General features: G+C 42.1%; 1 protein-coding gene across 1 annotated transcript in view; it reads left to right on the top strand.

Annotated features, from left to right (window-relative positions):
* Positions 1 to 22,193, top strand: part of LOC146661175 (F-BAR and double SH3 domains protein 2-like) — a 46,170-nt gene extending 23,977 nt beyond the window's left edge. The window contains exons 7-20 of the mRNA XM_085421258.1: positions 1,704 to 1,758; positions 1,841 to 1,969; positions 2,051 to 2,173; positions 8,243 to 8,338; positions 12,424 to 12,540; positions 14,439 to 14,537; positions 14,828 to 14,980; positions 15,077 to 15,211; positions 16,492 to 16,575; positions 18,067 to 18,250; positions 18,335 to 18,558; positions 18,796 to 19,006; positions 19,094 to 19,158; positions 19,241 to 22,193. Coding sequence (XP_085277384.1) covers positions 1,704 to 1,758; positions 1,841 to 1,969; positions 2,051 to 2,173; positions 8,243 to 8,338; positions 12,424 to 12,540; positions 14,439 to 14,537; positions 14,828 to 14,980; positions 15,077 to 15,211; positions 16,492 to 16,575; positions 18,067 to 18,250; positions 18,335 to 18,558; positions 18,796 to 19,006; positions 19,094 to 19,158; positions 19,241 to 19,324 — 1,759 coding nt within the window. The 3' untranslated portion in view covers positions 19,325 to 22,193. The remainder of the gene's footprint in view (positions 1 to 1,703; positions 1,759 to 1,840; positions 1,970 to 2,050; positions 2,174 to 8,242; positions 8,339 to 12,423; positions 12,541 to 14,438; positions 14,538 to 14,827; positions 14,981 to 15,076; positions 15,212 to 16,491; positions 16,576 to 18,066; positions 18,251 to 18,334; positions 18,559 to 18,795; positions 19,007 to 19,093; positions 19,159 to 19,240) is intronic.
* The last annotated feature ends 3,597 nt before the right edge of the window (positions 22,194 to 25,790 follow it).

Raw genomic sequence — 25,790 nt, 5'->3', positions numbered from 1 at the left:
AGCTGGCACTTTGACTCACCACATAGCAGACATTTTTCTGCTCATCAGGAAAGTTTATTACCAGGCTGTCGGAGAGGATTGATAGCTGGGCCACCACTTACAAATAATACTATAAATGCTGTGTTTTTCTGGTCTGTTGTGTCCACACACGCACACATTCTCAGATGACTCCTCTGAGGTTTGCCTTTTGAAAATCTGCAGAATGAAACACTCCAGTAAGAAGAGAAGACTAAAGTTTAATAATTTCACACAAACTGCTCTGCTCACAATTGTTTACACTCATGCAGCTGTTATTGCACATCGTCAGGGTTTAAATTGGAAGCAGCAGGTCTGTAATCAGTTCCAGCCTTTGCTCAGATTTATTTTTTTTATCAAAGTGGATCTCTTATTATCTTAAAGGCATTATGATAGCAGCTTGGTTTAAACATTCAGCAGTGGAAATGATTATTTACTCTTCTTCCTGCCGTCGTTTCATCCACCCTGCGCATGCATAAAAATCAAATGAGAGACCTGGTTATTTGTATATATATCGTGTTATTCTCCAGGAGTTAAACAGGTGATAATGATGTGTTTCTTGTTTACAATATGTCTAAAGTTGGGTTCAAACTATAAATCAGAGGAAAAAAAGAAGCAATGTGAAATGACTATAGTGATATCTTTGTTCGTGGTCACACTGTGGAAGGGAATCTCTTGTAGTTTTCGACATTACTGCAGGTGTGCCATGAGGTTAAAATTCCAATAATTATTTGGAAATAAATATTGAGGCTCAAACTGCATTAGATAAAAGTCATCTGACTGAGTTACCTGATTAAACAAGAGCATGGATTTTAATTTTTGATTTACTATAGGTGGACAAAGGTAATTACCATCAAACATTAAACAAGCATTAAAATTAAAAGGAAATATCATGTTCAAAATGCACATATGTTAATTTTGTAAACAATCCGCTTCCAGCAGAGTAACGTGGGTATTAAATGTGTCACTGTAGTAGTGTTAATGGTCATTACACAGATTCCATTGTTTTGATTGTTCTGCTGTCTTTCGATTTTTACTTCCTTCTAATGTAGGTTTTAATTTGTCATAATGAGACAAATAAGATACAACGCTATAGTTCATGAGCTGCTCCTGTGTCTCTCAAGCAGACATGAAGCAGATTTGATAAAATTATAAAACGAAAGGCCTCTCATCCATGACCACAGAGTATAATCTCCTTCTAGAGTCAGGCTCGTTTCGTAGTTTATCAACACTCTTCTGTTTCATTAATTACTTTACTGCAACCTCAGCTTATCTACACACTTGATGGCTAACTAATGTAAAGTGCCATTCGCAGTTTTTGCCTCTGTGGGTATTTTTCCTTTTCCTAACAGCACAGAGAATGAGTTTTATTTTGTTTTAATTATTTATTTGTTTTGTGAGTACCTGGCTATTGGATTTAGGGGCGTGGCCTGTTTGATTGATAGATGTTTCTACATGGGCAGTTGTTGGGCTCACCTTAAATAACTGTCCCTGAACTTGACCTCTCCTCCATGTGAGGTATTGACACCTTTTGGTACATTCTTGTACTTATTGTAATTGCACATCCAACTGAGGCTCCTTTTTTATGTTGTCAGCCTAAATTTGATTACTTGGTTAAACTGGAAAAGGCAAAACATTGATGCTCATGTTAAAAACCAAAGAGAAATGATTTTGTATCTTCTCTGCAGGTCAAAGCTGAGTCTCTTCCAGTCCAGATCCAGTCTTCAGAGGGCCAGCGTAAAGGTATAAGATCTTGAGTCCACGAGCCCAACGTTTAGTGGTGTTTTTGTTGTATGAGCTGTTTAAACGTTTCTTCCTCTTCTAGCTGAAAGCAAAGCGGAGCGAGTGCAACTCCAAAGCCACGCACGCCAGAAACGACTACCTTCTCATGCTTGCAGCCGCGAATGCGCACCAGCAGCGCTACTACAACACAGACCTCATTGACTGCATCAAGGTGAGCATATATACATCTGAATTGGTGGGTGAAAGGAGACGTGGTGTAAATCTAAACACACCTTTCTATCACTGTATACAGATTTTAGATGGGAGGATCTACGAGCAGGTAAAGGATTACCTGGTGTCACTGTGTCAGACAGAGCTAGAAGCCTACCAGGCTGTCCACAACATCTTCAACCAGATCCTCAACAGCTCAAATGGGGTGAGTCTTAAAGCCTGCAGGACATCCACCACCTCACACCCATGTCTGTACCAAATAGTCAGGTACAGAGACCCGTTTGTAGTTAATTAACCTGCTTAACCTTAAAGCTGAATGTGGAGTAAGAGAGCATGGTGGTGCTGTGATTAACCGTAACACTGTGGTTGTAGGTGTGAATGTGAGAGTGAGTCAGATGTAACAGCTAAGCATGCGTTTTTTAGGTAGACTCCAAGTGGTTTGCAAAAACTCGACTGGACTGTACTGGACTGTAGAGCTGGGCGATATATCGAGTTTTTAAAACATATCGATATTTTTTTATACGAGATATAAGATGTGACAATATCCTTTATATCGATATAGTCTATGTTACGTTATAATTATAGTTGTGGAGCCGCAAGTTTGCCTCTCTTTCGTCCACTTTTGTCTCTACGCAACGTTACTCCGCCTCGCCTTCACTGAAGACAACTCCCCCTCCTACCCCATCGCTTCACGTGCAGGCAGCGACAAGACGGACACGGCAAATCTCCGTTAACGAGTTACTGCGCATCGCCCCATGCGTGGGGCTGGACGGCGTCAACGTGCTAACGAGCTAACCGCGCTAACCCTAAAATCCTTTCATTCTCTCAAAAGTTGACAGTGCGCCTTATGTATGAATTCTGGTTGTGCTTGATGGCCGCGAACCGATTTTATGTGGTACACGGCGCTCAGCAATCTGTCACAAATGTTTGAGTACGACTTTGGTAAACTACGGAGCTGCACCGCTTGCTAGATTGTCGGCGCATTACGGCTACCGAAGAGCTTCGCGGAGTGATACGTACTGTCCATCAACGTAATATTACCGTACTGTGTGTGTATAAGGACCATAAATGGCACCTGTAAGAGACGTGGTTATGAAGCGGATTTCAAACTCCAGGCTGTCAGTCACGCAGTACAAGTTGGGAACAGAGCAGCTGTGAAATCTGTCTGTCTTTGTTATTACGCTCAGCGTCTTTTAGTTTACATTTTGACTGCACAATTGTGAGCTCTTTGTTTAGCACAAAAACAACCTTGTTTTCTTTTATTTATGGAGCATTATTATTTAATGAATGCTCATAATTTAATTTTGAGTAAATTTTCATGTACATCTGTGCTGTATGTTAATAAAAGTGCCTGTGTGACATCTGGGACACAGCTTTGACTAAGAACTTTGTTCTTACTTTATGGCTTAAAAAAAAATATCGAGATATATATCTTATATCTCCATCCAGCTAAAAAATATCGAGATATGAATTTTGGGTCATATCGCCCAGCCCTACTGGACTGTCAGCCTGTCCAGGGTGTAACCCCGCATCTCACCCTGTGACGGCTGGGATAGACTCCAGCCTTCCCACAACCCAGCGTTAGTTAAGATAAAGCGCTGTGTCAGAAAAAAGGGTGACTGTGGCTTGTAGTGGGTCAGTAAGACCAGAAAATCACACTGTAAATAAATACATTTTTAATTTTATCCTGAAATAAATGCTTGTACCAAAGATATCAACGTATCTTCATGTGTGCAGCTGCATGTTTGTTTTGTTTTTCTGTAACTTCAGCTGTTGTTTGAAAGGCCTGGCCGCTCTGGTTGTATGTCATTAGAGTAAGGTTTAAAGTTACCGCTAAGGACTACAGACTGATATTAAATGAAAGATGAGTCAGACTATATTATAAACTGTGTCCACCACATTTTCCAGGAATAAAGCTGGAACATGTGCAGCACTTTTTTGTGTATAATAGACTGGGTTTTGTTAAACCACTTGGCTTTCTGTGTAAAAATATTTTTGTCAGTCAGTTTATGCTGTAAGGTGTTTACTGCATCTGGTCCTAAAATTCAAAATTTACTTTGGACACAAACGTAATTTTGGCAAAACCAAAACAGTTTTTTCAAAAATATGCATAGTTATGCTTGAACAAGCTGTGTTTGATACAGCTTTGCAATAATGACACTTATGATGTAGGAGTAAAATAAACACTGGCACTGGTTATGCCTACTGTTGACACACTGAGAAGCTCACCAGTCATGTCACAAGGTTGTTGGAGTCAGTCTCAAAGTAAATGAGTCAGTCCCCGTACACTTATAAGCATGTTTACAGCCTAGTATATAAAGTAGTTTGGTCTTTATGGATAGTTTCTCCTTTTCTAAGAACTCTGGGAGGGATGACTTTATTCCATAAGCCATCCATGTAGAGACTGGAGTTGACTGTGTTGTGACTGGTTTGATTGATGTTTAACCCTAACACAGACCATCCAAGAAGTCTATACTTCTATAGTTTTTAATCTGCCACTTAGCAGTACATATATATACATATATATGCATGATAGCAATCCACCCTCTCATCCGAATTTGGTAACTTCTGGCTACAGAAATGTAACGTGGCAGAGGGCAAAAGCTCACTTTGAGTCCATCTCTCAGATACCATCTATGTTTTTGACCTTTCTCTGATGGCCCAGTTTTTTATGTTCATGCAGTCCTATTGTTGATCCCAGTGCAGTGCTGTAGTCATTAGGTCTGTTATTGTAAATGTGGATCAGTCCTTCTTTTGATCACTTTTGGAGGGCTCTAAAAATTCAGTAACTTGCTTTGCGAACCTTAGAAGAGCTGAAGTCGAGCGCCTCACCAACTGCTAATTAATTTAAATGGGTTGAGTTACGTTGCCGCTCCTTGGTTACACGCTGCTCCCGTTGGCCTCTCAGGTCACCTTCAGAGGGGCATCTTGTTGCTGCTCAGGCCTGAATCTGAACAAATCAGAGGGAAGAGTGAGGGAAGCGGTGGGTGCAGCAGTTTTCGGCAGGGCTCACATTACAGCCCATGTGCTTCCTGTGTCAACACAGAAACAGATCTTATGTGTGCTCTGCGTAAAGTGACGTTCTGATTTGACTGGACGAAACTCTCATGAATGTTTTATTGTTTGTTTTGAGTTCTGTGGTCTAAATATACCATAGGATCCAATTTTTATTTATAAAGCACTTTAAAACAACAGGGCCACACAATAAAACCAAACATGAAAGACAAACACAGGCCAGAGAGTAAAAGATACATAAGAGATGTAGACGTTAACAATAAAGGACTGCTTAAAGAGAGAGGTAAGGTCACAGTCAACATCTCATTTTTAATAGTTTTTCCCCATTTTAATGGGGCATAACTATTAAAAATAATGGGGCATAACTATTAAAAAATAATGTAAGTGTATTTTTAAATTAACCTTAAGCTAGTAAAGGGAAGCCAAAGTTGGCGTGATGTGCTCTTCTTTACTTGTACCTGTTACAAATCGAGCGTCTGTAGGTCAGCAAAGGAGACCTGGCTTATTCCAATAAGAAGCATATTGCAGCAGTGGGAGGAGATTATTATAAGAGCAAGCGTTACTGTTTTAAGATTGCATTTAAAGAGAAGCGTCTTAATTTTGACAGTATTTTACCACTGGGTATCATCACCCAAATATGTAATGATGGTCCATCTCAATGTCAATAAGGAGGTCAAGGTGAGGCTGAACAGGGAACACAGCAATGTGCTTTACTGGGAAATAAACTTGACAGTCATCCTTGTAACAAGGAAAAGAAATGCCGTGTTTCTGAAAAATAATAAGAGGCAGCAGGTACAGAGAGAAAAGTAGAGGTCCAAGAATTCAGCCTTGTGGCCCCCCACCCCAGGGATGGGAGTAAAGGTGGAGGTAAAATCATCCGTGCTGACACAGAAACTTCTGTCAGAGAGGTAGGACGTAAACCACCAGAGAGCTTAGCCAGTGATGCCCACCCACCACACCAATCTATAGATAAAGATCTCATGGTCCATGGTGTGTCCATGGCCCAAGGCAGGTGTTAAGTCCAAAAACACAAGCAGCACACAGTCACCCGAGTCAGCTGCTAAAAAATGTAATTTAAAAAGTCTTAACAGAGCGGACTCAGTGCTGCAGTGAGTTTTAGTGCCAGATTGGAACACTTCCAAAATTGCTTGTTCATCCAGGAAGGACTTCATTTGGGTCTAAAAGGTTTTTTTTTCCAGTTTAGACTGAAAAGTTAGTCTGGAGTTTGGTTTGACATTTCACAGAAGAATCTAAGCTTGGTATTTTAAAGCAGGGGTTGCACAACAGCATGTTTAAAGTGAGTTTAAATTGTATTCTACGGGTCTGATGGGAGGAAAGTAATGCCTCTCAGATAAATACAATTGTTGAACTTAGATTGCTATTATCACAGTTTGCTCCCAACAGTGCATTAATGTTTCATTTTTTATACTCCAGTTCTTTCTCCTCTTTAGTTTCAGTTCAGTAGTAAACTGAGAATGTTGTGTATACACCGCCTGCTCTGTCCAGATTTGACCCAAACTGTGACAAATGACTGTCCAAATGCTCCTTTTTCCTGTTTATCTGGAGTTTGGGGGCCAAAAAAAGCTGTTGTTGTAATCTCATACTGATATGAGAAAATATAATGTAATGTTACTGTGTGGAGATAAAGATAAAAGTAGATAAAGACCTTAATATGAAATATTTGTCATGATACATCAGAGATTTTGATTTAAAGAATATAAAACTGATATTACTAAACCTGATTTCCTTCCATCTATTTTCTCCTGCTTATCTGAGTCCGGTCATGGGGCAGCAATCTAAGCAGATGCCCAGACGTCCCCCTCCCCAGCCACCTACTCCTGCTCTTCCTGGAGAACAGTGAGCCGCCACTCTGGTGCCTTTCGGTGTAAACGAGTAGCTTTCCAAATAACTCAGCTGTTCATCATGTTTCTAAGGCAGAGCTCAGACATCCTTCAGAAGATGCTCATTTGTGTCAGATTTTAGCCATAGGTAAAGGTATGACTGTAGACTGACGGGTAAATCATCAGGGATCAATACCCTGCTCCTCTTTTTTCCGATACAAGTTCCTCTATCAAATCATTTTTTGACACTTGAGTCAGCAGTCCAAGCAGAGATGTCCAGAAGTTCCTTTTCCCACTTAAGTGGTATTTATGGTCACACAAATGCGTCTGACAACAGACAGGCAGCGAATACTGGGATACCACGAGATACATAATGTGTCCCAATGTGTCCAGTGTGTGTTTGGTCTGCCCTTACCAGCTCGTCTAGGAGACATTCTGGAGGCCTCCTATTTCAGATGCCAGTCAAACCACTTACACTGGCTCCTTTCCTTTCTGTGAATGATCACAGTTGAGGAGGAGAAGCTATGCTGTCCCCTGGTATGGTCTCCCCAAGGCAACTGGTTCTTGATGAGGGGCCAAACTTAAGTACAATTCAAAAGACCAAAGTTACCAGCCTGGGACCAGTACTGGGGAGGTTTATTTTTTTTCCAGAACAGCTGATAGCTGTGCCCCATGAGTTCAGCTTAAAATATCCACACAGGTACTTCGTCCTCCCTCGGGTGGGCAGAGAGCTTTGTGGTCCAGGTGGTGGTCCAGTCCCCGGCTGCTTTAGCTGGCTTTAGAAAAAACCTGAAATTAGAATTAAAACTGTTTGTACCTTCACCTGTGTTACTTACAGTGATATGTTATGTCATTTGTTAACTGTCTCTTTAAGCTTTCAGCAGCTGGAGAGTTAAAAATAGTCTGTGTGAAAATAGGCAGGCGATGAACTCGAGCCTGTGATACGTTTTTAATGTCAGGCTGTGACCACAAACACCAGAGTGGTCATCAGCATTCAGATCAGCTGATAGTAACCAGAAACGGCTTTATGGTCATTCTCTTAATTGTTATTGGCGTTTTCTTTCGTTTGACTTGTGTAAAATAATAAAAAGCTGATTTGGGTTCATTTTATAAGCAAATCAAATAACTTAATACAGCAGAAATAAACTGATGGAGTACTGGAAAATAAAAAACTATAAATGTGGCCCTAAGCTACACGGATCACTGGCCACAATTCATTCAGCTGGAGGTCTTTTTTTTTTAAAGTTAATTTTAAATAGAACAAGAAATTAAAACTAAATAGGGAGCAAGCCTGAACCCTAAAGGCTTTACTAAGTGTTAATTATGCAGGTTTAGACATGGGCTGATTTGTAAGCTTGTGATAAACCTTAAATAAGTATATATGTATATTTTTGTCTGTTCCCTTGAAACACATGCAGGTTCTGCAGGAGTTTCACCAGCAGCTGTTTGTGCAGAAGAACATGGCGTTCCAGCAAGCACCAGACTTGATGTTCCAGCCTGTCGACTCAGACACGGTAAATACTGATGTTTTTCTCTTTTTATTCATTATTAAATGCATAAAATATCACATGCGATTGCTTTTAGTGATTATTGGAGAAGATAAACTCGTATTTATTATGCAAGGAATAAAATCCCCAACCTTAAAAATCTAGAACTTAACATGATTTCTCTAAAATGTTCAAGTAAAACTTGAAGAATAATTGTTGAAACGATTAAAATCCAAGGGCAGCACGGTGGCACGGTGGTTAGCACTGTTGCCGCACAGCAAGAAGGTCCTGAGTTCAATTCCACCATCAGGCCGGGGTCTTTCTGTGTAGAGTTTGCATGTTCTCCCCGTGTTTGCGTGGGTTCTCTCCGGGTACTCCGGCTTCCTCCCACCGTCCAAAGACATGCAGCTTGTGGGGATAGGTTAATTGGATAATCCAAATTGCCACTAGGTGTGAATGTGCGAGTAAATGTGAGTGTGAATGGTTGTCTGTCTCTGTGTGTTAGCCCTGCGACAGACTGGCGACCTGTCCAGGGTGTACCCCGCCTCTCGCCCCATGACAGCTGGGATAGGCTCCAGTGCCCCCCGCGACCCTGAAAAGGATAAGCGGAAGTGAATGGATGGATGGATGGATTAAAATCCAAATCTCAAAGTGTTTGGGTTGCTTTTAATACAAATTTTGTAGCATAAAATAAGGTTCGTGTTTGACTAATTTAGTTGGCAGGAGGTGTTAATCAGTTTACTGGAAAATCAATTTCTACAGAAAAGTGAAGTGAAATGTGGATCCTTCAGGTTTGAACTGCACAGGTTGGAAACCACAGGTAAAATGCTGTAATGAAAACAGATCAGAGGAGATTGTTGAGAAGTGGAACAAAGCTCAACAGATGACAGTTTAATTTGTTTAGACAACAATCAATACAAAATCAGACGAGTGGAACAAGCAGCTCACGGGCATCCTGAAAGCTGAGCTGGCCGTGGCCACAAAAGCCCGGACTGGACTCGGCTCAGGACCTTGATGCTCAAAGCGGCTTTAGGCAGAGCAGATCCACCTTTTTGGTCCAGAGTTAAACATCTCAACAATACCAGATGCAGAAAAGATTTTTTGTTTTTAGACATTCATGATCACTGGAGTATGAAGCTTGAGAAGCTGGGGGATGACTTTTCCTCTAAATTGATACACAAGCAGGAAAAAATGTTCAAATTTTTCTAATTTTCTAAAAATTTGTAAATAACAGACAAAGTAGCTCCATTGTTTGAGTGTCAATAATCTGTCTGCACTGAAATAAACGACTAATTTAAATATATTTTAATCACAAAAGTGCTGCACACACATTATGGAACAGTCTGGGTAAGAAGTCAAAGCAGGAAACATAATAAGTCCTGCGTGATTGGTCTTTATCTTTGTTAGTCTGAACTATGAGCCTGAAGGCAGAACAGTGAACTCTTGACTTTGTACTGTACTCCTCGCCCTGCACAGGAACTTAGATTATTTCCCATTTTTAGTTTTTATTTACAGATGTGTCGTCTCATTTCCTCACCGTGGGACTATTTCCAGCTCGTGTTTGTTCCGACTTTATCAGACTGTTTATCTTCCTAAATAAATGCACAACCTCTACTTTTAATTTGCACTTCAGTACACACACACACACACACACACACACACACACCTTTTAAAAAGCATATCTTAACTAGTTGCTGTCCTAAACACAGAGGAATATCTGCACAATATAATGACATTTTCCATTTTTATTGTTAATGCACACCACGCACTTATTCCTCTGAACTTCACACTTCCAGGAAGTGTAAACAGATAAACGTGTGCTTTAAAGATTGTCTCAGCTCATTGTCCTCACTGCTAAATGACCTGTGATTATAAGACAAGATACAGACACAGTAATCTGGAAAAGACTGTCACTGTTTTCCATTTACTTTTGCTTCCAAGCTCTCGTTTTGTCTTGTGCTTTAAATCAAAGAGTTTCGCCTCGTTTTAGAAGTCCAAACACTTGTTGTTTATTCATCTTGAGCCATAAGGTTATGAAAAGAGACAGAGTATCTGCAGTCTTCTTTATCTGCGATTACCTGGTCTATTTCAGTCATTTTAGAGGCCATCAAAATCCATCCGGCAGCATCAGGCAAAATCTACCTAACTGATATCTGACAGATGCGAGCTAGAAGATAATCCTGGTATAAATATGGAGAAGTTTCATTTGCACTCACTTGGTAGCACACGTGTTAAGAGCTTTGAGAGTTTTACTCAAAATGCTGTATTTGCCGGTGAATTAATAGAAAACACACAAAACATCCGGCAGCACTGATGTTTGTTTCTGTTTCTCCACATCATAGAGATTAAATTGGTGCAGGATTTCTGTTTGAAACTACTTGAAACAACTCAAAGTTGATTAAAGGAAACAAGATTTTGGCTTTAGATTGTGCCATGTGGGTTAAAGTTGATTGTTTGCAGTTTTTTTTTGTTTGTTTGTTTTTTACCAGAGCTTTAATGTGTTTTTCCAGCCCTGTTAATTTCACATAGATATCTCCTGTACTTATAAAATTATGAATCTTCAAAAGCGCAGTTGAAAAAGTTTTACATTTCAACCCACCACTATGCACTTTCTGCGCCTATAATTCATAAAAATGTACTAAAGTTATTACACATATATATTCAGCTGATTGTAACGGGGTCATGTGGGGTCATGTGTGTGTGGAATGACCCAGGATTTTTATTTTATAAAACACCCGCAGGTGTGAACCTCCCTTTCTACATGATAGCCCTGTGCAACAGGTCATGTAACATGTAACAAGCCTTTAAAGTTAGGTAAGAAGTTTACAGAAAATCAAATGCTGCTGTTCACCTCATGATTGCCACAATATGGCTGGTGAAATGATGCTGCTGAGATAACTTTCCAGAGTTGCTAAATTCTTCCTTCCTTCCTTCTTTGCTTCCCTCCGACTGTTTTGCATCTGTTACGCTCTCAGCTTTATGGATTTCTCAGTTCAACTTGACTGCCTGGATCGTTTTTCAGTGCCAGTTCAGGTCTGAAACCTCTGCTGTGGTCAAAATCTGCCCTGGGAGCTGCACTTTAGGTGATAAAAGTAGATATGCGTATATAAAATACACATCCTAAACTCCTTTACGAGTCCCATTGCAGACATGGGTGCAATTCAGGTGCACCTGCTCATGAAGCCCACAGTGTCTCCTTGTGGCCTTAAGTCTATTTTAAATAATTTTACAGCCACATTTGGCTTTTATTGGATTCTTTGCCCACTATAAAAATTAATGTAAATGTCGGCTTTGGTCCAAAAATATTTTCCTATCAGGCTGTAAGGTGACGCCGCAGGTCTGCCAAGCGATGTGTTACGACTCCCGTTCGTGGATGTAAAAGAGTCCGATTCTGCCGCCCAGCTCCGCCGCTCCTTTTCTCCTCTGCCCCGCCGGACAACACTAGACAATTTGTTCAAACTGCAAACGCTGGTGTTGTTTTCATTGGAAGTCAAACAAGCAGCAGCCTGTTCCTAAAGAAAACATTAGTGGTGGAGAGCCTCCCCTGCCTCTGCACCCACCCCTGCACCCACCCTTCATACCACTTGCACCAGACGGAGGGATCCGGTAAGGAATAGAGCTGAGTTTGGGAGGGAGGGAGGGGCAGGAGGTAGGCCGGGCCCTGTGAACAGCCCATCTGTGAAAAGGAGGCATTGTGAGCGGGCCTCACCAGAGTGCACTGACCCCCACACTCCCTCCACCCAGCCTCTCCCCTCCATATTCAGACACACAGCTGATGTCATGTGGAAATGGCTTAACTCATTTTGTCGGGGTTTAGAAGAAAATAAAAACTGAAGACCGTCACACCTTAAAGTCAACAAATATAAACCTGGCTCGTCAGAAGTCTTGAAACTCACCAGCCATCCTGGAGCAAATCAGGGCAGTTAGTTTAAAGCCTATATCTGTATCATTGGGGAAAAAGCTGTAACTTACATTTCAGTGATGACTGGGATTTAAAAAATATTTAAAATTCACTGAAGAATAAAACACTTCAAAAACTGTCTGAATGATAATACTTACTTATTAGTAAAAACATTCTTTGTTATACGCTGGTGTGTTTGCCTTCGCTGTAGGTGGTGCAACTGCAGAAAGAGAGCGGGACGGCAGAGGAGCACACTCTGGATAAGGAGGCGAGGAAATGGGCGAGCCGCGTGGCCCGAGAATACAAGAGCATCATCCACACTCAGAAGGTGAGAACCTCATCAAACACAGACAGTTTCTGCAGGCATCAGGACAAAGATGGTGTAACCATGTCAGTCTGTGTGTTTACTGAAGTACTTTATTTTCAATGTGCACATATCCAGTGCACAACTTCTCCCTGTAATACAATTAGTTCCTTATATTACAATAAAACAATAAGTACATAGGGTGTCAATATTCTGTTCTGTATGCATGTGGTGCAAATGGGTCATAAAATGCAGCAAGGGGGGGGAGGGCTGAAATTGTTTAATTATATTTTTATTGATTAGAAGAAAATAGAAACAAATATAACCATGTTGTTCATGAGACGACTAAGAAAGGGTTTATAATGCTGACATGGTGTAACAGTCCAGACACCGTGCAGTGAATTAAGTTACACATGGTGTATGTAAATGATTAAAGCACGGTGTGGATATTTGAAAACACAGCAGGTAACACTGGTCCTTGTGCTCCGAGTAAAGCGTGTGATCGTTATTCACAGCGATCCAGTAACCAAATTAGTTCAAATCGAATCAATCAGTCAGTCAAATAAGATGTTATATTTAAAACATCAGACACACATAGGAGATAGGTTTTCTTTATTGTAATGACATAAGCATGTTCTTTTCTTGTTGTGTAAGAGACGATTTGACTGGATGGCTGTTCGACACAGAAACGTCCTGAAAGTCCATCTGTTACAATCCGGTCAGTGCCAGCGTAGCAACAGAAACAACTTTTCTGTGTTTTGTTAGATTCATAAAGCGAAGCAAAGAAATTGGCAAGTTCAGGTTTTAAACATAAAACACCTTTAAAAAAAAGGTCCCACAAAGTTGATGTTTAAATTCTCTTTTAGGTAAAAATCTGCTAGTTTTAGAGCTACAGATTACTTGTTGAGCCCTCTATTGTTAAAAATAGATCCTGTAGCTTTTTTGGAGAATCTGTGGATTTAAAAATATGTTAAAATTAGCTGGTCCATGTTTTCATATTGAGAAAAAATGTAATGCTAGACCTGCCCCCATCCTGCAACAGCAGCAGTTGAGGCAATATATTTACCCATCAGTCATGTCTAGGTAGCTCTGGCTCATGTTACTGCAGCCTTCTAATCAAAATCCATTTGCAATCTCTATTTTAAATTTTATTTTATTTTTTCTCACTGCCTTGAGCCTCTTCTGTTTAAGCACATTTTGCATGTAATGAAATGTGGTCTATAAATAAAATTGCCATTGACATAAATTTCTATGCCTATCAAAATTATATCCTCAGCAGTTAAAGGTATGAGTGGTGGTCATTTTTGTTGCTTTTGCTTTCACTATATAATGAATAAACCCATATAAGGAAAAGTCATGAAATATGATGATCATGGGATTTTAATTTAACAGTTTTTACAATTCCAGAGGAATCAAAATGACCCTTTGAACATGATGAGTGTGACGTTCTGCAAAGAGAAGGAAATCCTGTGGGAAGTTTAAGTCTCTGAATCTAAACGTGCGTGTTATGTCTGTGTTTGGGTTTGGAGTTATTCTGATGTGGTTTGTCACCCCTTACTCACACAATCCCTGGAAAATCTTTGCAGGAAGTGTACAAAATGCACTGATGTGTCACTTTTTTCCATTAAACTGGAATTTGGCCTTTAATGCAGCGAAGCCGGTCAGCCGGATGATAATAATAAACCTCGGCATCATAAACTTCTCCATATTTTACTGTGGCATGAAAGGATAAAATTGATAAGAGCTCCGTCTCACTGGTTTATTGCGAAAGCTTGTTTAAGATAAGTGAGCACAGCTCGTGCAGCGACCTGTTTCCAGATGTCCCTGGTTATGTTGATCGCTTTATTGTTGGACCGTTTCCATCTATTCCATGTGTTCCTTTGTATACGTCACCACAATAGTTGTAATTGTTTTGTTTTCAGGCCCTGGAGGAGTACGGGACCCAGGAAGCTTCGGAGCCAAACAACAGCGAGCTGGAGATCAAGATGGAGGTGGCCAGACAGAGTCTCCGGAGGGCAGAGGTAACCTTTGAACTTCTAGATCAGCGATTTCTCCATCTTCTGAATCAGTTTCTCCTTATTTAAAGTTGCCCCAGTGCGCCACCTGCTGGTTTGAAAGGTGCAGTGACAGATTTAAAGGATTAATGTTCTGTTAGAAGAGAGCAGAGGTGTTTAAAACACACTAAGTATTTATTTTATTTTCATACTAATCTCATTGTGTTTTCTTTATTCTTTGGGGGGTGGGGGGCTTGTCAGTGGGTTGTGAAAGTCTGGTGGTCTTTAACTCACCTTTATTTTTTTTTTGCTGCTAGACGGTGAAAGCGAAAGCCGAGGCCCGGCTGGACCTGCTAAGGGAGGCGGGAGTCCCGGTTGAAACGTGGCTGAAGAGTGCGATGAACCAGGTGATGGAGGAGCTGGAGAACGAGCGCTGGAACAACCTCAGTACCCACGATCCTTCACTCTCCGTAAGATGAAAACTCCAATTCCACAGTGCTGTAGTTTTGAAGTATATGCGCTGTAGATTTGTGCCCTAAACGCAGATGTCGGTCTAACATCCGTAGGTAACAGCAGATTTGGAGCGAGAGGATGAAGAGGAGATGGAGGACAGCGGTGAAGTGTTGGATGACAGCAGCTCCAGCCCCTCCAGCACCTTGAAAAACTATCCACTCACCTGCAAAGTGCTCTACTCCTACAAGGTAACGACACACGCTTAAGCAGGGTCGTAGCCGATGAGTCGGTCAGTGTCCAGAGAAATGGTGACATCTACAAAGCCTCATGTGTTTGCAGCGAGTCGAGTCTTGAGTTTAGTCTTCTAAACAATCAGTGTCGCTGCTCTGGAAAAAAACACTGTTTGATTGCTGTTGCAGCATCTCTGCGCTTTCTGTATTCATAACTCGTTAAAATACGTGTAGAGGCCGGCCTTGCCTCGAGCTCGAGGCACGGGGAGTGCGTGTTGGGAGTTACAGAAGCAGTCATTATTAGAAAATGCAGGAAGCTGGCGTAGCTGGATATTGATGGATGAAGATTCAGGAGCCACAAAAAATGTGTTTTTAGAAGAACAGTGACTTGCAGAGTTACACTTTCTGTCCTCTGTAAACCTCATTTTCATGCAGAATACATAAAACAGCTGGAAGTGAAAGGAGAAGTATTTTTAAGATTCTGTAGGTTTAACCATATTTTCTGGTAATTATATGATTAATATTTAAATCTTTTTAAGTGTCTTGTCATGTTCTCCTGTGCCTCTGTGGTTCTCTCCAGGTTCCTCCTTCATTAAAATACAAACTTGTTAGATTAAAGCTTCTGTTACTGACGCAGACAGCTGGAGACTCATTCCTGTTATATTTTCTGAAAGTGTGGTTGAAGTCTGCCGTCTGTGTGGTGCATTATAATGTGGATGCTCACTGTGTTAGCCTACAAAGCTGGCTGGGATTTCCTCCATCCCTGCTGGATGGATGTTGTCATAAAATCTATTAAGATGTAAATACGGTTAACCTCTCCACACATGATTTAAATATTTGGATTGGACGTGGATCTTTAACATGTCACCAATTATAATTCTGATTTTGAAGTAAAGCCACTTTTTGTTTTGGCTGTTTTTAATCAGTTCCAGTCGTGTTTAACCCCCATTTAGATTTACTTTCCCAAACTTTGTGGCACTAATGATTCTGTGTCCAGGTTTAAAACACCTGCTCTCTGAATTTGTACAGAAATTCTACTGTAAGTCTGAGTTTTGTGCTGCTTTGGAGTATCAGTTGTTTTATATTACCTGAGTCCTGAGTAAAGTGTGGTATTAATGCAGGCATGGTCTCAGTGTTTTCTTCAGCGTTCTGGCTGATGTTATTGAAGCCACAGTGAGCATTTTTGTCCGTTCACCAGTGTGGCGGTATTTGAAAAATATACATCACGGGTGAAATGAAGATGGTTAAACTGTTACATCGCAGCTTTAATTTGAATTAACGTGTTTGTCTGTCTGCAGGCTTCTCAGCCGGACGAGCTGACCATCGAGGAGCAGGAAATCTTGGAGGTCATCGATGATGGCGACATGGAGGACTGGGTCAAGGTACAATAATAACACAAACACAGTTGTGTAGCAGAAGCACTCTCCTGTTTGAGGGTTGGTTGTTTTGTGTATTAGTTCACTCTCTGGCTCTTAGACTGTTTGACAAACATTTAGTTTCAGTTTATATAAGAACTCGCACCGGTACAGACTATCTACTGGACGTTTTAGTGTTTCTCTGGGATCAGTTGGTCTGATGTGGCTTCAGGAATTAGAATAATTCAACTAAAATGCGTGCGGTGCATTGAGGCAGGTCAGGTTGGCCTGGGTGGTAGAAGCTCTGCTGAACATAAAGACAAATCAAAAAATGTACAAATACACAGTTCTCTGCTTCTTTTTTTGGCCTCACAGCCGTAAAGGGCTGATGGGAGATTCTCGTCACCCAGCCGGGCAGGCAGGTGGGCGGGCATGGCACCCAAGTTTGTGAATGCAATAATTCATGAATGAGGCAGTTTTTAAATTCATACCTTAAGTGCAGCTACTGAAAATCTGGGCCAAATCCTGATTGATGGTGATCCAATCCTGCCTCAGCAGCGCTCCGGTTCGATCACAGTTTGTCAGCTTCTGCTTTTTAACAGCGGTTCGTGGACTCTTGATCAGTTTTAGATCTGCGGAGTGACCTGGTCATGGATATAAAATGTTAATTTCATGATCTCCCAGCTACTTAGTTATCATTTTCACTTTGTTTGTCACAGACTGTTACAAAGTTGCTCCTGGACCTTTGGGAGAAAATTTGAGAAGTCTTTGAGGACATTTTTCGGGTGGTCAGTGGTGTATACTTAAATGTAGAAATGTCAGCTGTGGATGCTCCCATCATTGTGTGAAGTCATTCTTTTATAAACGCCTCTGCAGAGCTGCTGGTGTGTAGTCATTGTGTACTTTGTGTGTGGTTGTTTTCAGATCATTTCCCTGAAGGAACATTGTGCATTGTTGCTGTTTTACTTTTGTTTATTGTGTAAGTCTGGCTTTCCTGTGAGCCATTGTGCAAATGTTCCACGTGTTGAGCCAATATTTTATGTATATTTACTTAGGTGATTATCTTTTCATATACAGATATAGTGTTTTAATGGGGTATTTATTTTAATGAATATAATCATACATAAAAATGTGAGCAATATCATTTATATAGATCTGTTTTAGTGCTGTGATTCCCCACAGCATGCCCCAAAAGAGATCCCAATACCTCTGAGTGTTTTCAATCTGAATGAAAATAAGTAAGCAGCGGGAGGGGAGGCCACCGGTGTTCATGAAATCAAGCTTCATGAATTCAGCAGAGGCTTGTTTAGGATTTTAGATTTCTCGTTAATTCAGGAAGAGAGAACAAAAGCTCTCCTATTATTCTCTTTGTGGCTGTTATTAAATTCTGGCGACGATGCAGTGATATTGTTACAGCCCTACTCTTTACATCTGACTTTATTTTTTCTCAGTAGGAGTTTTCCTGTTGAAACATTTTTGGCTGTTGTCATCGTCTGTGTGCATTGTCTGTGTTTCCAGGCCAGAAACCGTAGCGGACAGGTGGGCTACGTCCCGGAGAAATACCTGCAGCTGCCCTCCTCCAACAGCCTGCTGAGCATGCTGCAGTCGCTGGCCGCGCTGGACGCCCGATCCCATTCCTCCAGCAACTCCACCGAACCTGAAACCGAACTCCCAACCGGCTCCGTCAACGGAGACTCCAGTGGTGAGATCCGCCTCCACCAGATAATATCGGAGTTTTGATTTCCTGCTTTGTTTAATACCCTCGTTGCCACTGTCTGTGTTGCAGTTTCATTCGCAAAGGCTTTGTACGACTACGCGGGACAAACGGAAGATGAGCTGTCGTTCCCAGAAGGCGCCATCATCCGCATCCTCAGCAGAGAGACCCACGAGGACGATGGCTTCTGGGAGGGCGAGTTTAACGGCGTTGTTGGTGTGTTCCCCGCAGTTCTTGTGGAGGATCTCACCGTGACCAGCGAGAATGGAGATGGGCAAAGAGACGGCAGCGCACAGGTAGGCTCACGCTGACTTAGCCGCTAAATTTCATGTTCTACACGATTAAAGTTCTTCTGGTTGAACGCACACACACTGTGTCCCCCCCCTGGATCAGCTGCCTCTACATCAGCGCAGTACGAATCTACTGTAGCAACTTATTTATGACACTAAGTCCTGTGTTGTTAAATAATTTATTTCTTCTTATTTTATATAAAATATTAAAGTTTGCACACCTGTCCACTGTTTGTGTTGAAGGCTTCCCCGTCCACACTCTCTCAGTGCGACCGCTCCCCTCGTGGTCCCTTCCAGCCGGGACCTCTCCACAGCAGCCCCCTTCAGACCCCCACCGTGTCCTCTCCAGTGTCGAGTCCCTGCAGCGCCACAGCCTCTCCCATTGGCCGACCACCCTCCTATCACAACGGACACCACAGACCGCCGCCGGCTCCACACAAAAGCCCCTTTCACAGTAAGAATCTCTGGTTTGTCTGTGAGTGGTTATCTGTAAGAAAAAAGGCCGGTGTGAATAATAATCTGCCTTTTCTGCCCTCTTCAGGTCCAGCACAAAGCTCCCCCCAACCCCCCAAATACCCGGAGAGCGGCGGTGGCACCATCCGACCCGTGAGTAAAACCTTCTGTGGTGACGTAAACGGCAGCAGACTTTTTTTATCTTCATTTTAACTGAGCCGGTGGATTTTTACAGGTACGTGCCGCACCTCCGCCCCCGAAGCAGCATCCTCGCGGGCAGGTGAAGCGGCGAGAGGAGGTTGAGATCACACTGGTGTGAAGGCGGCACCCCCTCGAGCAGGGACTCGTAAAAACACTCCCAAAGGAAACCCAAGGAAACTTAAAAACTCCTGAAGACGCCTGGAGACGGAAGAAGCCCCCCCACTCGGAGAAGGAACACCGCTGCGCCTTTTTCTTTTAACTTCCCGTTCAGTGTTCTTGTTTCTCAACACTACTTTACCCAGAGTTTGTACAAGGCTTCATTCTCACCCCCGAACAGTTAATAAGGTGATAACGAGCAAAAGAAGTTGATAGAAAAGTTAACATCATTTTATCCGTTAGTAAAAATCAGTGTGTTTGGACTCGCTGGCTGATATTTTAGGGAGTCGAGCTCATTCGTTCCCTTGCAGAGAGCTCAGTGTGGTATCATTCATCAGTTCGAGCAGCCAGTTTGGTTCTAAAGAACATGCAGCTGACTGAATGAGGCGTTTCATGATATTTAACACACCGACAGCATAAAACAGAGTCGTTAGCTGATGAGCAGACCCTGGATTTTCTGTTGTTTGAGACTCGGTCAAAGCAGCGTTTCATGTTAAAGTAAAACATGTTAGACTGGACTGACCTTGACCTTTGAGAGGTCAAACTGAAGGAAGCGTTTGTGTTTTACCTTCATTTTTCTGTTTACGAACAAAGACACGAGTCTGCAGAACATATCGTCGATCAGGCCTCTGTTCCCTAGATTTAGACACATTTCACACCCCTTCAGTGAGTCTTGATAATTTCAGCTGTGTTCTGAAATGAGAAACTGAACCCTTGAACACATCAGGGAACTGTTCACAGAGGTCCCAGAGACCTCTATAGGACCAGAAGTCTTTTGCAGACGCAGGGGTCGCCCCCTGGTGGCCTGTAAATAGAGTACAGTTTTTTTTTGTTGCTTCACTTTTCCAACCTGGCAGCTGTGTCAATGTTCTGATGTCTGTGGTCCTTTTTGGCAGTGACGTCATTCCCGAGTTTGTGCATTCCAGCAGGAAAGTCAGAAAAGCAAAGTAAGATGGGATTTATTTTAGCTGCAGCACGTTCATTGATAGAATGTGGTAAGTGCTTAGCGTGTGACTCATATCATGAGTCACAAATACAGGTGAGTGACAGAGCAGATTATGTTTATGTTCTCTGTCACCATCTTGGATTGTTGAGGCTGCTCTGACTTTCCAAGAAGGAAATACTAGTTGATGAAAATTACTACTGGGAGCTCAGGAATTCCGACTTCCGACTCAATCTGGAATGCACCGTAAGCCAAGGGCCAACAAGACAACAGCAGATATTTTGACGTCGCCCCCTGGTGACAGGACAAGGTTACAGCACCATTGTACAACCACACCGCTGCCTTCAGTGACCTTGCTTTTTAGGTGTAACCACTTTTCTGTATCTCTGTTGACACTTAATCGCAAAAAAAAAATGTTGTTTGAAGTCAAAATACAAAGAAATTGTGAGCAGTAATCAGCAAAAATAGTCTGATTATCGCTAATTACATCATCAGCAAACCATAAATCAATTCTCTGTTTTCACCTGAGCGATCTTTAGGCTGCCCGTGCTCCACACGGGTATTGCACATGTTTTCACTTCTTTTTTGGCTTCATTAGTCGATTATGTTTAAGATAAACTGCCTCCTGGCTCTGGTTTCACATTAAAGTCTCTGCAAGAAAACAGATAAGTTCTTCCTTCAGCTCGTCGGAAAACATCACTTCTAACTGATCGTGTTATGGATGCCTTAGCTGCAGAATTTCTCCTCGTTTATGGATTGAAGAAAGAATTTTTTATGTTATAGTTATGATTTCGCCCCCGTTGTGTCTCACGTCATAGCTCTTTGTTACCACCATCAGATTCACGTCTATGCAACAGAGCTGCACTTGTGAGCAAACCAAAAGTCTCGAAAAGAGGCTGGTCCTCTCCGCCGACACACGTGACCGCTCGCGGTTACACAAACAAGGGAAAAGTGGCAATTTTTACCTGTGATTGTTTTGGATCCCTTATCTTTTTTTCCCCTTCTAATGTTTAGGAAAAGTTTAAAGTGGGAAACATAGCACTTAAACACACAAACACACAGTCTAACTCTTTTGTTTTTATGTTGCATAATACAGAAAAAAACTGTTTTTACGACACTAATGATGCCAGTAACAGTTGCTGTTGGGGAGGACAGTTTACACTGAGCATGTGCAGTTTAAAGATGCCTTTTATTTTTAAGGAGGAAACCATCCTGAGCTGCTAGCTGTCCAGTTTAAAATCTATAGTGAAGCACTTTCTGATGTCTTCTTATTCCTTTTCAGTATTGTGGATGTTTTGTTCAATATTTCCTGTTTGATGTTTGTTTACCAGCCGTATTGGTATCAATACTTCCTGTTATTTAGCCGTAAATAGCCATTGTAGTGTCTTTGATTGAGATATGACTTATCGATCGTATTGATAGTTTACGGAGAGCTTAGAGATGGATATCTGTGCAAGTAATGGCACAGCTTTTTTCCCCTTTTTTGTTTTTAGAATTAGGATTTTAAGAAAACAAAAACAATTAAACTGTAGCTGAATCTGATCAGAGGAAAAGAGGTATCCGTCAGCCGTGACGCTACGTTCTCGTTGATCTCCTTGAGATCTGAATGACATCAAACTTATTTTTGAAGTTTGCATTTACCCTGTTGTATTAAAAGAATAACTAAAGTTTCTTTTCCATTAGAGAATTTTTTGTTAACCTGTTTACTGGTCTCGATTATGCATCAAGTCAGAATCTGAAATTCATTTTCTTAAAGGACGTAAAAACTCCCACGTTTTACAGCGTCGGCTATGCGGAGGCTGCCAGGCGTCGTATTTACACACCCATGGATGTTTAACTGTATTTATTGTGTACAAATAAATGTGAAATAAAGATAGCTTAAATGGAACAAGACTCTGTTTTAACTCTTAATTCCTGCATCCACCTGTTTAAAATATATTATTTTAAAATAATGTGTTACATGACTACACAGGATGTTTCAGCTCAGTATATAGCAAATATAAAAAATATAAATAATTCTTAATTTTAAAATAAACATTAATCTGATTATTTAAAAAAATTATTGGACAAAAAGTACATGGAAAAAAGAACTCGGTGAAATAGAAAAAATAAAGTTCAATATCTTGAAAATCAAATAGAATACAAGCTTTGCTTTCTTCTTTCTTTTCTGTATTTATCTGTTTGTATAAGACAAAAAGTTTATCATAAGTAACTGAAAGTCTTTCGGCTCTTCGAAGAAAAACTGATGGGATCCAACAAATAAACATAACTAAAAACTGCAGCCTCAAAAGTAAAACTCATTTGTTGCTGAAAACGAACGCAAATCCAAAGTGTTGTTGTTCCCACCCCAGAGCAGCAGGTGGCAGCAGCACGATACAAAGGAACTGTACTGTACTGGGATTTCTGTTCGTTTTTGTTTGTTTGTTTTCCAAAAAAAGAAGCCGTTTTTAACGTAAACTGTTGATTAAAGAGTTTTTTGTTGCAGTTTGACCCTCAGCTGAACTTAATGTTGGGTTTCTATTGATTTTAGAGAAGCTATTCGCTGAGAGGTTGTCATAATTCATGCATGAAAGGGTTAAAACTTATCCTTTGTTTCATTTTTTAGTGAAACTCTGGTAGAGTAGCTTTGAAACTGATAATTCAGCATATACTAAAAAATAAAAGCCTTTTCTTACAGTATATTTTGTGTGTATTTTATTTTGCAATATTTCTAATTACCACACTTAAAAGTGAACAGCCTGTAATGCTATCATGACTCATCACTCAGATGCGTTTTCGTTTGAAAACGCATCTTTTTCTCTCCGTTTTGGCCTTCTGTCCACACTGAGACAGCGTTTTCGGTCAAGGAAAGCGCAGCGTTTTGAAAACGCTCTCCAAAGCGTATACATTTGACGCCGTTTTCGCGTAGCATTGTGGAAAGTGAACTGGAGCCTTTTTAAAAACAATGATACATTGTAGACTACGTCCACACGTACACGGGTATTTCTGAAAACTGAGATTTTTCGTTTTTTTTTTAAAATCCCATCCACACCTCAACACCAAAAACGAAGGAAAATGCTGCCAGGAGCATGCCAAAGCAACAGGTGGCGATATATTCCTAACCGTGTAGAAATGTTGTCCAATCAGATGTCTAGACGCCTGGGCGGGAAAGGGTAAACAAAGATGGCGGCGCAAAGAAGCAGAAGTGAGTCCTATGTATGGAGGGACTGTAACTGTCTGTGTATGTAAGCATTTAAACACTACAGAGAGTAAAATTAACAGTATTTTGTCTAAGTCCGCCATTGTAGAAATTAATTTCACCGAAACAATAACTTGGCGCACAGTGTGACTGCACACCTTTGACCCTGCAATCACCACACTTCAAAGCACAAAGCCTGCGTTGTCACAGTAACGCATTCTGCGATAGGAGGTCATATATAGGAGTGAACTTGACTCTCACACAGCCTGAACTGTCTGCCTGTCCTCATGTCTGCAGTGCTGCTGTCTCCTGTCACCCTGCATGTTTCTAAGGTTAGTTTTCTCCATATTTATGTTGTTCTTGTAGTTCTCTTTCATAGCATTCGCTTCGTGTCTCACTATGGGAACGCCTCCTGCGTGACCAGCCCTTACAGGCTGGCTAGGTGGCCAGTGCCTCCCTATATAATAGGCTGACATAGCGTCAGATGTCATTCAAAAACCTCTTCTCGCTTCTCACAGAAGCCTGTAGACAACTGTGCTTTTGGGTGCTAAAGCTAAACTGTCCACAGATTCGAGTGAACAACTCGGTCGCCGGGCGCTTTGTTCCCAGCTTTTCAGTTGTCCACTAGCATACAAGCAGTAGCAATACTGTTCTGTAGCTAGTGCTGGTGCCAAGTAGCAATACTTTCACCCAGGGAAGTAGCAATATTTTCCGAAAGCGAAGTAGCAACACTTTGCTAATAAAGGTACCTCTAGCTCACCATCAGGTAGCAATACCCTTCGACGCTAGCGGCTTTTACACATTAGGTAGCAATACCTGTAGAAAAGTAGCAACACTTTTCACCCCACGTTAGCGAGGAATAGCAATATTCTCCGCACTCTGTGTCAGTCTCGCTAACGTGCGCAACCCTCTAGCTAACCATGGCTACGACGGCCAACGAAGTTGCAAAACTTGGTCCTTGCGGCAAGAAGATTTCTGCCTGGGATACACACCCCGTGTGTGCGGCATGCCTGGGTTTATCTCACGCTCAGGCTGCCTTGACACCCGCACAAGACTGTATCCACTGCGCGGCTTTCCCACGCAAACTACTCCGCCGCAGGTTAGCTCGCCAGGCTAACCTGTCGGGTGGCGACCCTTTGCTGTGTGAGGCTGCTGCGGCGCAAGGAGAAATTGAGATGGCCGATGATTTGGCCGCAACGCCAGGGCCGAGCTGGGCAGAGGCAGACCCTCAGCCCATCGCGACCGCTTTCCCGTCGCTGGAAGCACACGGAGATCGTGTGTTTTTCCCCGATGCTGGAGTCACCTGGGGAGGAGATGCCAACAAGGACGGAGATGAGTCGGCTGACTCTGGCCAGAGTGAGGGGGAGAAGTCACTGTATGATCTTGATAGCCCCGCACTGGCCAGGGAAGCACTGGCTGGCGGTGATTTTTCAGCAGCTGTGCTTGGCCGTTACCACTACGCAGAGACCTCCTGTCTCAAACACAGGGGGGAGTATTTCCCCCCCCACCCAGAGAGGCTAGCTCTGTGGGCTTGGCCCGTGAGTGGTTTAACCTGAACACAGTGGGGCTCCCTCATAGTGTTATCGACACTATTCAGTGTTCTGGAGCATCGTCTACTAGGACGCTATATGAGCACAAGTGGCGTGTGTTTGAAAGCTGGTGCTTAGAATCACAGGCCATCCCTTTTCAGTGCTCTGTGGCTGTGATTCTGTCATTTCTTCAGGCCCTGATTAATAGGGGTAAAGCCTTCTCCACCATCAAGGTGTATTTGGCAGCAATTTCAGCCTGCCATATTGGTTTTGAGGGAAAGACTGTTGGCCAACATCCCTTAATATGCCGTTTCATGAAGGGTGCACGGCGTAAATTGCCTACGTCTAGGCCGTTGGCTCCATCGTGGGACCTTCCCACAGTGTTGGCTGCGCTCTCCTTTTGCCAATTTGAACCCCTGGAACAGGTTGAGTTAAAATTTCTGTCCTTGAAGACGGCTCTATTAATTGCTTTAGCTTCTGCTAAACGTGTGGGAGAGATCCACGCTCTCTCAGTGCATCAGTCATGCATTCAGTTCTCCTCGGATAATACGAGGGTCAGTATGCAGCTCAACCCTGCCTTTGTCCCGAAGGTTGTCGGCACATGTTCACCTATAGAACTGCCGGCCTTTTGCCCACCGCCTTTCTCCTCAGAGGAGCAACAGCGGCTGCATACCTTATGTCCAGTCCGTGCTCTGCGCATTTACATGGACCGAACCCAGAGTGTCAGACGAAGTGACCGGCTGTTTGTGTCCTGGGCTAAACCACATATGGGAAAGCC

The sequence above is a fragment of the Rhamphochromis longiceps genome, linkage group LG10 (assembly GCF_057381845.1).
Source record: "Rhamphochromis longiceps isolate RC_006_pf linkage group LG10, R_longiceps_female_GT1.1, whole genome shotgun sequence".
NCBI classification, from domain to species: Eukaryota; Metazoa; Chordata; class Actinopteri; order Cichliformes; family Cichlidae; genus Rhamphochromis; species Rhamphochromis longiceps.
Note: the sequence above shows the minus strand (reverse complement) of the source record. Positions and strands in the feature narration are given on the sequence as shown.